This window comes from Ambystoma mexicanum, chromosome 2p (genome assembly GCF_040938575.1).
Source record: "Ambystoma mexicanum isolate Mex_15411 chromosome 2p, UKY_AmexF1_1, whole genome shotgun sequence".
NCBI lineage: Eukaryota > Metazoa > Chordata > Amphibia > Caudata > Ambystomatidae > Ambystoma > Ambystoma mexicanum.
The window spans coordinates 275855242-275872280 of NC_090923.1; the positions used below are offsets into that span (position 1 = coordinate 275855242).

Consider the following 17039-nt stretch of genomic DNA (forward strand, 5'->3'; position numbering starts at 1 on the left):
GGTTTATTTGCATGATTGCCACCCACTGTGCTCATCTTTTGTGCGCATTGTGTTCTCCTTTTATGGACTGGCATACCTCTGAAAAGCGCACCTATGTGAATGAGTCTATTTCTGGTGCATGTGTGGCACATCTCAAATATTCCCACTTTAGTTGTTGAGAATTTGGCCCATTATATTGAAATTGTAATCATTCATATTTATGGCAGTTATCCTGAAATCCCAACATGACTTTCCTATTGGGTGGTCATTTGAGCGGGACTAGCCTTTCCTTTTCAAATCCTGACTGTATCCCTTTTAAGCCATTGGTAATAATTAAAAGGCATTGTCTATGCCCCAATGAAATGACCGAACTCTGATACAAAGGGTCCTGAGTCCATTATAAAAGAAAACAGTGAAATGATAAGAGAAGCAGATTTTCTCAGTGTTGCAAACTTCAAAGCTTCAGCGACTAAGTGGCAGCCATTTCATGGTGAAGCGCCTCCACAGAGACAATAATTTTGCGGTGCGTTTTCGGCCGTAGTCACCCGAAGACACTCTTCGCGGGCCCTTCCTTGGGTTTGTCGAAAACCGTCTCCCCTCCAGTGCGATCTCTGCTGAATACTGAGGGCGCCGTTGACCCGCTCTTCTCTAAAAACAAAATAAGATTGCCACATTTTAATTCCCGCCATCAGTCAGCAATGCATTTATATTCTATTTAAAACAGCTGTCCCTGAGCCCTGGATTTAGACTGGAGTTCATGCTCCCAGACTTTCTTTCAACTAAAGAGAAATGTTTAATCCATTGTATAGTTATTACCAACCATATGAAATCATCTGAGAAGTCATTCTTTCTTCACTTGTGTTTATGGTTTTGCTTCTGCATCATTACTGGAAGTTATACCCTGATAAAGAACGTCTAACAGTGAGCACAATATACTGACCTCTTGCAGGTCATGGATCAAACAGCTGCTCCTTGAATAAGTAGGTGTTTGTGCTGCTGTTGTATACAGCATCCCATATCCAACTGAATATCAGGGCTGAGTCAGTCTCAGAGAGCTCAAGTTGTTTTATATCAGGCGTGTGTAGCTCATCTCATTCATGGTTCTATTATTTGCACTATGGTAATTGTAGTTTTGCTTTTTTTTAATTTCAAAAGCAGGTATGGGCCTCTTTAGGAGTTTGGAGGTAGCCATGCCGTTCTTCCTGGCATGGCTACCCCCAAACCGGGTACCGGGTCCCGAAAAAAGGGAATTACCGGGCCATTCCGACTATTGCAGGCCCGGTAATTCCCTTTTCTCGGGACCCGGTACATTCCCATTCCCATTTGAGCCCCCATAGGGCTCAGTGGGAATGGGGAGGATGCTAACAACAGGCCCGTTAATGACAGGCCCCACTCTGCACATCTGGTCTGGCCAGGCGTCCAGAGCAAAACCCGCTGCAGACCTCGTAATGTGGTGGCCCGGAATGAATGGTGCCGGTCCCTTACCGGCACCGTTCATTCCGCGGCCGCCACACTCCTAATGATGCCCAATGCTTGTCTTCTTTTTGTATTCAGAGACGAAGAAATGCAATAAAAAGAAAAAAGGAAAATACTGAATACAAAGGCATACAAATAATTCAACCACTTCCAAAACCCCATATACATAGTTCTCTTAGCATGTCTGTGCATTGTGAACTGAACATGTGCAAAGTCATCCTTACCCTGAGAAACAGATACAATTCTGAGCGGGAAATGGAAACTGGACCTGGGGGTAGCCTTTGAACATCACCATACTGATAGAGGCTGCAACCTATCTTCACATCTGCAGCCCAAACAGGGGTGTTGCTAGGGGTGGGGTGAGTGGGCTATAGCCCCGGGTGGTCTTTTGGTTAAGCTCAGAAGCTACAACCAAAAGACTAGCTAGCCCAGAGTATTGACAGTCCCGATATTAGTGTAGCCCCAGATCAATTCCAGACCTAGCAACACCCCTGAGCCCAAAGTTGGCCAAATCATATATGGTTCAATGTTCCAAACACTTAAATGTTCGGGCTATTGCTTTGAAGAATGAAATGAGCCGCATGGCCAGTGTGCATGATGTGCTTAGTGACTCAAGCATAGAACCATTTCAGCACAGACATATTTATCAAATATATGGACATGCAGTCATTCTTTTGTTTCTGAAAATGCTCTTTGAGTTCATGCAAATCAGGTTGGAACCCTAACTGGTTCTATTTGTCCCTTACCTCTTTCTCATAGGGTATTTCAAAAGAGCATAACAGAAGAGAACCATACTGTCCATCTTGGAATGATAACATATTAGAACATTATTTATGTGGTTATTTAAGGTCTGAAAATGTGTTTGTCTGAGTGTAACATTCTTATTGTGTTTAAGAAATGTAGTGATCTTTAGGTATGCACTTTGTACAATTTTACAATTTCAAAATCAGCCAGTTTACTATGCTAGGACAATTAAATAATTTATTTTGTTTTGTTAACTCATTTTTCAAAACAACACAACCACAACCCTCCATCACGTTATCTCCTTTTTTCCTCTGGTTGCATGGTTGTCAGCAATGGCTGAGGTGTCATTAGCAAACAAGCACTCGCCTACAAAGAAAGGAGATAGAAAAAGAGAGAAAGAAAGAGAGAGGAGAGGGAGAGAAAGAGAAAGAGAGAGATAGAGAGAGAATACATAGATATAGTAAGAGAGCGACAAAGAGAATGCTGGATGGGCGTATCATGCATGGATGTAGTATCATGCATGGGTCTAGTCAGTGTTTATTATTACTTGAGCAATTATATTTAGGGTCCTGCAGGACAACGCAGTACCCTGGTGGACTGTGTGAATTCTTTTAAGGACCCTCACAGCCCTTATTAAAAAATAGTATTTGTTTCTATTTAAAACAGAAGCTGGAAAGGTTATTTTAACAAGAAAATGCTGACAGCCTGTTAGGGAGAATTCTCATTTCTGTGCTAATCCCCTTCAACCTTAGATACCCCCAGCTCTTTTGCTGGACTTTAGGACTTGTAATGTTAACCCTAGAGTGAGTGAGACCTTTTTCTCACTCTCTCATCTGTTTTGACCTGATTTGGATTGTGTGTTTTCACTGTTATTGCAGTCTGCCAAACTCCATAGGCATCTACTTTTTGTATGGTGACACAGCACCTTCCGTGCAGTGTCACAGAGAAATCCTTTAGATTTCTCATAAGGTTTAACTACTTTGGGCTTTATTTCGAGTCTGGCGGTAAGCCTGCCGGTGATAACAGCGGCTTGCCGCTAGACTCAAAAAAGATTACCGACGCCTGACTTCCCAGTAACACCAGGGTATTACAACCCCGGTGGCCGGGAAGTCAGGCGCCAGTAATGTTGTAAGTCCCCATCCCCATGGAGGCACCGGCACCGTTTGCAATGGTGCTGGTGCTTCCATAAAACTCTGCGAGTGTGTGCCGTTCTGCTTGTCAGGTCTGAGCCTGGTGGGCGGGACGGCAATCGCCCACAGAGTGGTAGTGTGCGGGTCCCATAACAACGGTGCCAGTAGGCTTACCGGCACCTTTGTTACCGGACCAGCACACTTGTAATGAGGCCCCTTATCTTGTGTGAACTACTGTTCCCAAGATTAATAAAGTGAAATTGACTTAATCTATCTTTTCTCTTTGTAGGTCCAGCACACAACATCTTATGTGGAGTGCTGGGCGGTTACATAAAAGCCCCTTGTCCTATATTCTCGTGTAACATTTTGTATGTTACCTCACTACTTAAAATGGCGGGTGGCAGTGGTTTAATGTTCCTACTATTGTGCTTTTCTACTGCAGGCTGAATCCTCAGCTGCAGTAGAGCACCCATCGGTGACAATTTCGTCAAAATGTCCCAGTCTTCTTTTTTCACCATTTTCTGTTTGTGAGGTCTTTTATGGGGTTTATCCTGTGCGTTGAGCCAGGTTTGAGCACTTTGTTCATTTTGTCTTTGGCGGTCTTCAGCCCTAAAGTACACCTCTGGCTCCATTGTGTCTGGAAAGGCAGGATGTGAGGGAGGTTCCCGAAACTCCCCTGTCCTTTGTCTCTTGGAGTGCCTGAATGAAACCAGTCCAGATTGGCTGGCTTGCTGTCCTTATGGAACAGCCACCTTGCTGTGTGATTGACAGTTTAGGCTGTGCTTGAATCGGAGAAACCTGATTAAATGGCAAGCATTTTGGGACTAGAGACAGTCGATCACTGAGAGAAATACCCAACGATGAAACTGTGAACAAAGCTTGCTGAATCCTCCTGGATATTTATATTTCCCGGTGAAGCCCTGCTGCTGTGCTGAAACTCCTTTTTCACTTCGAAAGAGAAGCTCCGGAAGGGAGGACATTTTCCCTTGGGTTAGTGGGACCAAGTAACCCAGAGTCAAACTCCACTGGACCATCTTCCCCAACTGGTTGTGCTTCTTCGCTGCTGCAAGAACTGAGTGCCAGGGTTGAGAAATCCATAGTCGAGTGCAAAGTCTGAAATCTGACCAGAAGCTCCAGGAGTCTCATAAGGACTCTCCAGAAGCAGGAAGGCCAGAGGTCGAGTCCCCTCACCAGAGTTCAGGACCCAAGGAGTGAAGGAATTCCAACAAGTATCCGAGATCCACAACAGTGCTGTTTACTGAGCAATGAAACCGCAAAGTGCTGCTGAACCGAAAAGAGTCTGTAGCTGCCAACGACCTCCCAAGTACCACCGCTGGAGCCCTCCAAACGTCCTCCCTCTTGTCCCCACGACTGAGGCTCAGGAACATGGGGTCTGCACTGCTGTAGCAAGACAGAATCCAGCTCGACCACTCTTCTTCAAACCAGAGGTACTGATTAGACTTGGGGTATTTACCTCATTGTCTTTTAGCTGTGCTTTTCTCATTTGGGAATTGCAGTAGCTGACTTTTAAATTTGATTCCAACTCTCCTTTCACAGGCTTAACAGCTTGTGGCCCTACAAGTGATTTTCTAACAAACTCTCTAACTCTTGTGCAATAATTTGATTCTAAGAAGTGCCTCAGCTCCATAGACTGTTGCAAATTGACTTTGGCTGTCCTGGCTCCCTTCAGACTCTTCTAGCCCATTGACTTTGGTATTGTTTGTCCCTCATAGGTGGTAACTTATTTTAGACTGTTATTGCTGGGAAAGGCTTGTCTAGATTTCTTTGGAAGATGTAAGTGTCCTCACATATACTGATAACCTGTTTAACCTTTTTCCTTCCTAAACCTTTCCTTTCTGCAACCTCAGAATCTGCCAAGTATAACTAGTGTGATATATAAATGCCATTACTGTCCTTGTGATTGAAGTCACCTCAGGGTGTAGGAATTGTGTAAAAAGCATATCCAAAGATTATCCACTAACTTGATAAGATTCTGAAAAGTATTTCTAAAGTCTATTTACATTGTTACATGAATTGCCCTTTTATAGATTAAAGAATGCTTATTTAAAAATGTATGTTAATTAAATAAATAACTATTTATAACTGAAACCTTGAGTGTAAGTGTTACTTGGCTACCTGTATTTACGGATTTCATTGCTACAGCTCTACAGCTCACATTTACCCCCTCTTGAGATAGGCCTGGCGGCTCACACTACCAACTTGTGTAGTACAGACCTATACCAAAAGGTGGGTTACCTAAACCAAGCAGATAAGTTGTGTGCCGTCTCACACAGAGTGACTGCACCAATTCTAACCTAACATTGGTGGCAGGCGGTGGGATTGGTGTAGAGTGGTTACATTTACTATTTGTTGTACTTGTGCCCAAATAAACCAGCCACAAGGCTAAGCTCCACCATAAAGTGAAGCAATTGTAGCATGCCAAATATGGATAACTTTAATGAGTCCCCCCTGACTTGCCTGACAGCAGAACAACTGAAAGATATGTGTAAAACTAGGGGTCTGACTCTAAAAGGAAAACAATGTGAATTAATTGTAAGATTGTTAAATCACCAAATCTTGGGTAATAGGCCTGTAACACATACTAACCCAAATAATGTGGAGGATAATGATTAGGATGCTAGTTTAGAGTCAAACTCAAATCTGCAAGAGGAGTCAGAGGAGGGAGAAGAGTCTCCAGAAGGGAGCCACCCACTTCCACCGTCTGCCCCTGTACCTCAGTCACTGCCCATTGTGACCTCACAGAATGATCAAGAATGGTTTGAAACCTAAACCTGTTCATAGGACAAGGACATTCCTGGGAGGACCAACCAAATTCTGTGGAATCAGCTACCGGGGACATACCGGGGAAAGGGAGAAAACCTTCCCTTTGTTGGAGATCTGGATGCTAGAGACCATCCTGATCTGCAGACTTTACTTGCAGAAGGTGGACCCTCTGGGCAGACTTCAGTAGAGGACAAAGAGAGTGTCCCTCTCTAGAAGGTCTGTGCTAATAGACAGCTTCCCAGCTGGGGACTATAGAAGACTAATAGTGCCTCAAGAGGTGAGACAGAAGTTCCTACAGTTAGGACATTAGATCCCTTTGGCTTCTCACTTGAGTTTCAAAACGGACCAGAGAGAGGCTATCTTTGTACTTCTATGGCCCAACATGGGGGCTGATATAGATGCATTCTGTCGGAGCTGCCACACTTGTCCGACTTCTGGCAAGAGTGGATCCAAGAATGCAGCACCTTTAATGCCCCTCCCAGTGGTGGGAGTCCCTTTTGAGAGGGTGGGGATTGACATTGTTGATCCCCTAGACCTTCCAACATCCTCAGGCAACCGATTTAATTTGTTTGTGGCAGACCATTCTACCAGGTATCTGAGGCCATACCTATGAGAACGGTTACTGCTCAGGCAGTGGCTAAGGCCCTCCTTGGTATTTTTACCAGGGTAGGTTTTCCTAAGGAAGTCATCTCTGGCAGGGGATCAAATTGTATGTCCCGCTACATGCAGACCATGTGGAAAAACTGTGGAGTGACTTACAGGTTCTGAACAGCCTGCCATCCCCAAACCAATGGGCTGGTGGAGAGGTGTAACCATACTGTGAAGAGCATGATAGGTGCTTTAGAGGAACCCCTTAGAAGATAGAGGGGCCTTCTACTGCCATACCTTCTCTTTGCTTATAGAGAAGTCGCTCAAGCATGGGTAGGTTTTAGCCCCTTTGAACTTCTTGATGGTCATCCAGTCAGAGGCACTTTGGCCCTGATCAAGAAAGGGTTGGCGAGTGCTCCTTCCCTACAGCCAGTGAGAGTAACTGACTATGTGCTAGGCCTCAGGAAGAGGATGGCACTGATGATAACAGAAGCTTCAGAAAACCTGAAAGCAGCTCAGGCTCTGGTCAAGCATTGGAATGACCAGAAGGCCAACATTTACTCCAGACCAGCTTGTATCGGTGATGGTACCCACAAGGCAGAGGGCCTTACAGGACAAGTGGATTGGAACCATCAAGATTGTAGACAAGCTTGGAGAGGTTAAATATTTAGTGGACTTGGGCAACCCCAAGGAGGCCCCTAGTGTCTGTCACACTAACCGTCTGAAGGCTTATGTTTCCAGACCAGAACTAGGAGCTTTGCTTCTAGCCTCGGATCAAGAGGAGGAGGAGAGTGAGCCTCTCCCTGATCTCCTCAGGGGACAAACTTCAGATGAGACAATTGAAGGAGTGAAACTCTCTTGAGATTTGACCCTGCAACAACAGAAGGCGTCTAAGGCTCTGTTGAATCAGTTTGCCTCCCTGTTGAGTGTGCCTCAATTGAAGGAGCCATTAGAATGGCATTAACACTCCATCTGTATTATGTTGATTACAGGTACTCTATGATTTAACTATGTATGTTTACCATTCATTCGTAATCTGTGAATTGTAGTGGTCTATTGTGACTCATCTTGCACATGTGATTCCACAATGTATATGTATCATTTCATTTCAATCCATGAATTGCAACCATCTATTGTGACTCATCATGTAGATGTAGTTGTATTTGACTACTCTGATAGTAGGTACAACTGGAAGTGCACGCTGTATTGAAATTGGCTCACTAGGAGAGTTAAAAATGTTAATCAAAAGGCGTGACATCATGTTTACATTTTGTTTTAAACAATGAAGTCATTGTGCTATGCTTTCTCGCAGCGAGGACTCTAAATATACCGAGAGCAACATTAATAAGTCCCTGCACACACTTTTTTATGGTTTTGACGTCTCTGTTTACACCCATGATGCTTCAGTGCAGCGTCTGGACGCACTGACGGCACACTACTTAATGTGACAAGTGCAGCGTTCTGCCATGCTCTTTGGTTTTGACCGCCTCAAACATTCATAGGTGTTTTTGCAGCAACCATTTGGTAAGTTAATTTACATCCATCAATTGAGGGCTCTTAGTTTTTTGGACACACAGTCTTTCCTGTACTTGCTCTTTTCTGATAACCACCGTTTAACTCGGGCCCTGGTCTGCAATGTGAATTTTTCCATCCTCTCCACAGCTGACACAGTGAAAAGGACGGTTTTCTCTTTTCTCTCCTTTTAAGTTAGAAATAGCTTTCTAGCAGGTGCTGGATTCATACCCGTGCCATACATAAAATTTTCGAGGCATGTCCTTAGTCTTTATGCTTTGTAATATTTGTTCTGACCATTTGGTTGACCTGATGGGCATATGGTACCACACACGATCCACTTTCATTTCATTTCTATTTTTAGAAAATCTCTGCTAGTGTTTAGTTGATATCCGAGCTACATAATACTGGCCACTGAAGTAAGTACCAAGCTTTGTCTTTGACATAAAACCTTTTTCTTACGATTATAACTATGTTTAATTAAGCAATAGAACCTGAAGGGGGGGCACTAATGGTAGTGTGATGCCTCTGGGGCGATACGCTCACGCTTGAACATAGCCCAGTGGGCATTTCCCGACTGGTAATGCCTCCCCCCTCTGAGGGTTCTCTTGCTATTAGTACCCGGCACGTCGTACCGGGGTAATTATAGTAATTTCTCCAGAGTTGAGAAACAACAGTGAAACCGTTTCTTGACTCAAGAAAAAAAAATGGCCTCCAGTGAGAAGGGACTGCACATAGTCCCTTCTGCCCTTTCCATGGCAGCCATAAAAATGAATGAAAAAAAGTTAACAAACAAAATGGTATCATGGAAATGGGAGAGGGACTACACGCAGTCCTTTCTCCATTTCAATGACGGCTATTCATATGATGGAGATGCACCAGGAGCAGTTTTATTCCAGGTGCCAGTGAGGGACAGAGGAGCACAGGTAAGTGGGGTTTGGGTAGGAAGGGACCGGATATGTCGAAAAGGAGGGTGGGGGTAGGGGACAAGGGATGTGGGGAGCACACTTACCTTCGGTCCTGGTGAGGGAAGATGGTGGCCTTCCACTCCGAGGAGGCTTGAAGCATGGTCTTTTCCTTTGTGGTAAGGACCCTGTTCCAAGCCTCCTTATTGGCTAGGAGCTCCCCATAACCCCCCTTGCTGAGTACTAATAGCTAGTAATAGCCACACACTTAGCTATGTTACTTCCTTTCCAGTCTGAGTCTCTAGATTCACATCTTAGTGGCTCCCGGCTTCTACTCCCTTGGTGCATTTACTAGAATACACTGTAAGAACTATGAAATGACACTGAGCTTAATAATAGTTCCTTTTTCCAACTCGAGGTGAGTTGCAGTTTTTACATTTCTTGGTTTTAGGTATCTCCCAATTAGTTTGGTTTTTAATTAGTTATTTTCTTTTTTTCTCCGCCAACGCATTCCAGTCCTGTGGAAGGCAATATAATTGAGTTCGCTGAAATGCTTTGTTGTGCCTTTTAAGGCCCAGTTTGGCATTAAGAACGTTTCCTGGTAGCATCAATCCTGGTCTCCCATAACCCATTTAGCATTATGGGGATTTGGAACAATCATGCAGCCTGTACATCACTTTTGATGTTACACCACACTTGAAAGAGTACAAGGTGTTCTTTGTATTCCTTCCTTTGTGATTTTGTATGAATTATTAAGCCGCAATGTAATTGTTTGACTTTGCACCACTACATGCAGATTAGTGTTCGTCTATGTGATGTCATTTGTAAACATTACAAAAGTCAAAGAAATGCTGACATGTATAAAAAAAGTATAAAGTACATCATAAGTAAATCATGAACTTATGAATTCAGTTACATGATACCAATTAAGCAGTTGCCTGATTGATGTATGTTTAATTTTACTTAAGTTGGTTTCCAATTAAGATAAATTCAGCTGCACTAGGAACAACCCCGCCCACTTCTGTGTATATTTGTCTACAGGTAGAGAGTGCAAGGAGAGCTGGCGTGATATGGTCTCTAGTTCTCAGGCTCAGGATCAATCTAAGGGCCTTCTTTTAAATTACTTTCAGCTGGTCCATCTGGCCTTTAGGAAGGACCAAGTATTGGCTATTAAAAACAGTCTGGGCATGGGAGCTCCAGAACACTGGGACCTCCACTTTATGTGCCATTTTTAGGTTTGGTAGGATGTGTTTTAGGATGTTGGGGTGGTAATGTGACATCTTAGTGTCAATCTGGATATGAGGGGCAAAGGAAAGCGACCCATAAAATGTAACAGGCATATTTTCTGGGAATAAGCACAGCTATGGAGGGATACCTCCTTGGAAAGCACGTCTGGGGGTAAGGAGACATTGAGATACATTTTCATAGTTCCTTTCAAAAGGAGGCAGGGCTCCTTGTATTATACTTTATGGGCTGGTGTACTGTTGAATAAATGCAGTTGTGCAGCTGTCAGTGACCACTTTAGACAAAACATAAGCAGGCATGTGGTCTAAATATGTCTGAGGTATGGGTTTTGGTAGGTTCAACAAGAGACCCAAGGGTCCTTCCAGCAACGCCAGCCCCACAGGTTCGGCGGTACTGGATGGCTGGTAAGTGCTCAGGTCCCACTCTTGAGCTGTCCAAATGGTGGTGCAGTACTTGACTAAATGTTACCTGCATCACCTACTGACAAAACTGACTGTGCAGGGGCCAGATTAAATAAAGATTTTCCCCAGTGCTAAACTGCATTACCATTTTTTCTTCAGTTATGTAATAAGACGTGAATCAAACGTGCTTTGTTCCAATACATAAGTGGGAATTGAATCACAAATCCAATCCATAATTGGGACCTGAGTGGACAGTACCCACTTTGCCTGAGAAATATTCATCAGACATGTCAAGGTGGGCTCATAGTTTCCTTATAAACGACAAATAAACACCCAAAGGGACACCTGGGCATGTTCCCAGGGCATTGCCTCCAGTCATGACCCAATGAGATCAGACACACAATCTACCCACAGGACATGGTCTCGGGACATTGCCCGGAAAGCTCAAAGAGGCCCAATGTGCCCACTGGGCATTTATCTTCATAGCACAGTGAAAACGTTGCTCTTGGCACTGCTTTCAGCCAGGACAGAGCACCTCAAAGCACCTGAATGTGCCCACTCCGAGGGCCAGTAATGAGTCCCAAAGGAAATTCCTAATGCATAAACACTTACCCATAGGCCTTAACAAGAGCTGCAAATCTGGAGCTTAGCCAATGGTTCATTTTGCCAAATCTATCACTTCATCTTTTTAGAAAGAGGCAGATCTTACGCCTATTTATCCTGCAAGGATTAGAGCATGCCCCAAAATCATGCTTCAAGCCACTTTTCACAATTAGTATCAGTGAGGAATCTGTAAACCCAGAGGCACCTTAAAGATATCCTCGCTGGTCACTCTGTGTGGCCTGCGACCATGACCAGTGCACATTCTGCACAAAGCATGGCCATTGACCATTTTCAGGTTTTTTAATGAACACGTCCAATGGCCACTTTGGAGACACTAGAGAAAAGCAAGAGAACTGGAGACTCAATGAATCTAAAGCGTGAGGTTCCAGAATGGTACTCTTCAACTTCCATGAAAAAGTATGACACCTCACATATGATGTTGATTTTAGTACACACTGAACATTAATGGAACTGCATATGTGAAAACACACAGAAAATCCAAGGACTGGGTTCTGCTTAAGTATAAACTTAAAGGAAATCATGTGGGAAGCTACTTTCCCAAATAACATTTTCTACATTTATCTGAACAACTATATTTTACAGAACTCTACAAAAAAGAAATATGGAGCATATGAAATACAGATGCATGATGGAATTTACAGGGAATACATTACTGTTTAATCTGTCCGACGAGATAGCAGTTCTTATTTTGGTTTGGCCAATGCTTGCTTTTTCTGGGTCTTCAAGTGAGCTTGATTCAATCTAATGTTTTGTTCAACCCTGCATATATTACTGATGGGGGAGGCTTATAGCACTAGGAGATTTGCTTGGCCACCTGAAGAACACCACACCTATGTATTGTTCATCAAAGAAAACATTGGGTCCTGCACTACAAAGGAATACCATACTTAGGACATCTGAGTAATGGGCTGCTCCCACCTATATGTGCATACCTCAACTGAAATAATCTTTAAACATGCATTTAAATACATTCAACCAGAAATTAATTGAAATTGACACAGAATTGCCCATTTAAATCCACTTGATGTGCGGCTAATGGAGGAACAATCAAAAGGATGCTCTGTCAGATGCCCGTATGAATCATTAACTGAAGGCAAGACCAGAGAAAAGGTTTCACTTTCACAATTTGAAAGAAATGCATTTTATCATTTGAAAAGGACATCTAGACTGCAAACTACGTTTTTCAATATAACTCCATGATGATGTGAGCAAAAAGGAAACATATTTTTTAATCGTAAAACTTGCTCTCTCACTATATTTGAATATCTATTCAATAATAATAAAATTATGAAAAGTAATACTTTTCTCCAAAATAATCATACAAATTCATGCAGCATTTCCCTGAGGATTGTGGGAATCTAGAAATCCATATTTCATCAATGTGTAATATTGCTACGAGGAAATATGGAAGAAATATTATTATGAGTCCAAAATTGTGCACAACACACCCCTGTCACATGCTGAAATAATAAACGACCTATTAAAAGAAGGGTTGTATTTTCTAGGAGTGTCGGAATATTAAGGCTGCAGAAAGGAATATCTCTGTCCAATTGGACGAGTGTTGTGCTTGGATAACATCTGGAGGTGTGCGTGCTCGGTCCATGAGGACATGAGAAGCAGATTTTATCTGAGTCAGGATTGATTCCTAGAGGCAGTTGAAAGAGACCAGACAGGGCTTATCTGGGAGAATTGTCAGGAAACTAAGGGTCCATGCTGGCTCTGTGCCCTAAAGTATTATTCACAATTGAGTGTAACCGTGTCCAATTCAATCCGATATTAGTCATCTAGAATAATTTCCCTACTAGTCCCTGAAGTGGGAGGAACTGGGAGGGGATGCCTCTAGTGGAAACAGATCCCAAAGAGAATGCTTTTATATTTTAGTGTGATATCAACATTGTTTTCTCGCTATATTTAAAGCCAAGTGAAATCTGATTTATTGTAGAACAAATAGCATTTTCTTGCACACATTGCACAGTAGCTGATAAACTACCAACAATAGAATGTGAACAAGATGTTGTAGCATGTTAGTGTAAAATGCACTGGGCCTCATTACGACCCTGGCGGAGTGGGTTTACGCCAGCGGTATTCGCGGCGGACCCGTCCGCCCTACTACGAGTTCCCGTAGCGCCATGGAGCGTTTTCCGCCTGGTTTTTCCGGGCGGAGAAATCCATGGCGCTACGGGACCTTGTTGTTAATTACGCCACCGTATTTTACGGTGGCGTAATTAACGCCTTCCCCACTCCCATTATACCCTATGGGGCAAAAATGGGAATGGGGAAGGGTAAAATGGGGAATGGGGATTTACCGCCCCGCCAAGGTCGGAATGGGGCGGTAAATCCGCCAACCCCCATGGCGCTATCGGCAGCTTTCCGCCGTGCTCCATGGTGCATTTTGCGCCACGATTTCCGCCAGGGTCGTAATGAGGGCCACTGTGTCTTCTCACTTTATTCAAAGCTGAGTAACATTGCATTTACATCAGAACAAACAGCATGTTTCTGCATTTCTCTGTCGTATGTGCACAGTATAGAACAGACAGCATTTCCAAGCACAGAGAGCCCAGCATTTTGTAAACCATAGCCAAGTAAATTGAACGCCTTGCGCTTTAAAGTTTTAGTCAAAAAATGACACTAGTAACTGAGTCCCCCACTTCATAGCCTAACAGAGAATGTATAAATCAACACCTGTGGAAGCCTCATCATTTAAAAAGAGATATTGGGATTAAAGGGATTTTAGGAGAACCATTTCTGTTTCCATAGATAAGATGCAATTTCAAATTAACATTAAAATGTAACAAATGTCATTGTGGTGAAGTGAGAGGACACCACATTAGGTACACCCAAATCATCTAAGGGAACTGGGGGGGGATAGTTAATTTATAATCTTGGGTGGATAGACAGTGTAGCTAAATCAATATTCTGTGTTTTCTAAATGGAAAGCACAGATTGGGATGCAACTTGGTTTTTGATTTTCTTTGTATTAATGTGATATGGATCCACAGCACCACATCTACATGAGTGGATTTATTGCAAATGAAGCATGGTGATGTTGATGTTTATGCACCCTTTGTCTGGTACCAATACACAATATTGATAATGGTGGCAAAAAAGATATCTTACAATATGTCATTTATAAAATAACTTTTCTTGTTTTGGCAATTTTTGTGGTTCACATTTGCCAAAAGAGAGAGAGAATTAAATGGGGTTCTGAACTGATAATATATGGTTGCCATAGCAACCGGTAATGCCACAGAATGAAATGGCCAACTCACTAACATTTATCTTTCCAAACTACCCACTGAGGAGCTCCATAACAAGATGTTCTCCAATCTGCAGCTTTGTAAAATGCAAGTCAGCAGGACTTTCCATTTCCCAGCTGAATAGCGATTTGCTTTGTTGGGTTAGTTTGGGCTGTTTCTCATACAATGGGGGAATCTTGAGGCTACTTTTGGCAGCAATCTTTTTGTGTGAGTTTCTTTTACATATGCAGTGCCAAGCTGTCAGGGGAGCAGGGTGTCACAGCTACCCCAGGGATGCAAGCTCTGCTTCCAGCCCTCTGTGTTGTGAGGCACAGCCCTGTACCCAAATGAAAGGAAGTACCTCAAACATTCCATTGTGAAAGAATGGCGTCCACAAAGAAACAAATGCATTTTTACCAGGAAAGCAAGTTATTGCATGTTAACAACCGGGAGGGGCTAGACAGTTCCTTGGAGATGAAAACGAACCTGATTCTGCAAATGTCAACTAAGTTACAATGTATATACCCAGTTACACAATTTCCATAATGAAAAATATTTTGTTACAAATTCATCCCCAACCCTCCATTGGCTAACTCTAATACAAAGTAATTGAATCCCCTTAGCTCTAAATCCCCATTGGATACATTCACAAAGAGCAACCCTTTTGACACCTGATCTTCTTCCCTGGTCAGTTATGACGTACTCCACCAAATGCATTTATCATTTATGAATTATTCTGTTTATAATTCAGACCATGTGACAGAAACCCTTTTAACCCAAATGGAGATTGTATAAGGTGTTCTATAAACACTATAAGACATGGGGAGGGAGAGAAATAAATAAGCATGTCTTTGAAGCACCAGTAAAAATCCTTATCCTCCCAGATGCTCCACACATCCCATACCATTTTTTCTACAATCCTGCACGTCCTATTTGTGGCTGCCATTTCAAGTCATAGCCTTTGGCATACATTCTACTTATTTCCGAGCAAACCCATAAATCAGCTCTCAATTTAACCCCCCATTTCTGGTCATCAAAAAACAAGACTTTGTGCTCCCAGGGAAATTACACTTTGCATCTAAGAACCCAATCTGGGCATAAAAACCTAGCAAATGACTCTCCATTTAGTTCTCTCCTTTAGCCCCTTTCAATGTTATCACAACTGCCCATATATGGTTCACTTTCTACACCTTTCTGTGATCTAGGTCATTCAGCTCTCCAAAAACAGACCAAAAAAAATTCCTGCCAATCCAGGAACTCTGTGGCCTATTAAAACTCTAAGTAGATAAAGCCTTCTATGATGGCTCCATGTATCCACAGAAAAACCTATATTTTCCAATGCCCTAAATGTGCCTACAATCTAAACTATTGTTGAATTCCCACATGTTTGTTTCACCTTCAATGAACTCCTCTGTCGGATGCATAAAGCTCCCCACTACATACTTCTCAGTGCAACAAGGTGTATATTGCACAATACATTGTATTCATTACACTGCTACTCATGTTGCTGCCTGTTGTGACTCTAGCAATGTATCCAACTAAAATGCAAAGTAACACTCATTTCAAATCTTCTAACTACATTGAACACATACTTAGTTGCAACATTGCATCTAACCCAGCAACACAATGGCCTAGTACAATTTACACAGTGTGAAGCTCTCCTCCATGTCGGAACCCAAAACGTCTACCCCAACACAGCTACACCTCACTTCTCAGCTTGTCTGCGTCTCTCTGCCTGGGCATCTTTTCAGCATGCAGCTTAGGCTGTGAGAGAAACTCTTTCCCGTCTCCTGCTTCTAATTCCTCCTATGGCTACACCCACTTCCTCACCCTCCACATTTTTTTAAAAACAGCCTTTTTTGAAAGCTCGAATCGTGTAGCAAGTTTGGAGGAGGGATTCATTTTTGGGCTACGTTTGGCAACAATCTTTTTGTGTGTTTTCTTTACAGATGCGGTGCCAGGCCGTCTGGGGAGGGCATTGGCATGCCTAAACCTGGGCTGCAAGTGCCACTTCCAGCCCTCTGTGCCGCTAGGCACAGCCCTGTACCCAGCTAAACCTCACTGTTTTCAGCTTATCTGCGTCTCTCTGCCTGGGAATCACTTCAGCATGCAGCAAAGTCTGTGAGAGAAACCTCTTTCCTATATTCTGCTCCTAACTACTCTACCCAATCTCTCTATCTCCATCCTACCCCCACTTTCTCTACCCCACCCACCTCCCCTACCCCCACTCCCTTGCACCCAATCTCTCTACCCCACCCACCCTGGCCCCATTCTCTTTCTTTTATGTTATGTTATGTTATTGTAATTTGTACAGCTCACAGTCACCTGAAGGTATCTTGGCGCTAGAGCGGGAGGAACAAACCAACATCCATCAGCCGCTGTCAACTAGAACAGAAAAGTCTTTAGAACCCTTCT

The 17039-nt window shown here is 43.1% G+C and overlaps 1 protein-coding gene across 2 annotated transcripts in view; it reads right to left on the reverse strand.

The window, feature by feature from the left end:
- Nucleotides 1-384: 384 nt before the first annotated feature.
- The window catches only part of STIMATE (STIM activating enhancer), a 620507-nt gene continuing 603852 nt past the window's right edge, over nt 385-17039 (reverse strand). For both annotated transcript variants that reach the window (XM_069643543.1, XM_069643542.1), the window contains one exon: nt 385-627. In XM_069643543.1, coding sequence (XP_069499644.1) covers nt 521-627 — 107 coding nt within the window. In that variant the 3' untranslated portion in view covers nt 385-520. The remainder of the gene's footprint in view (nt 628-17039) is intronic.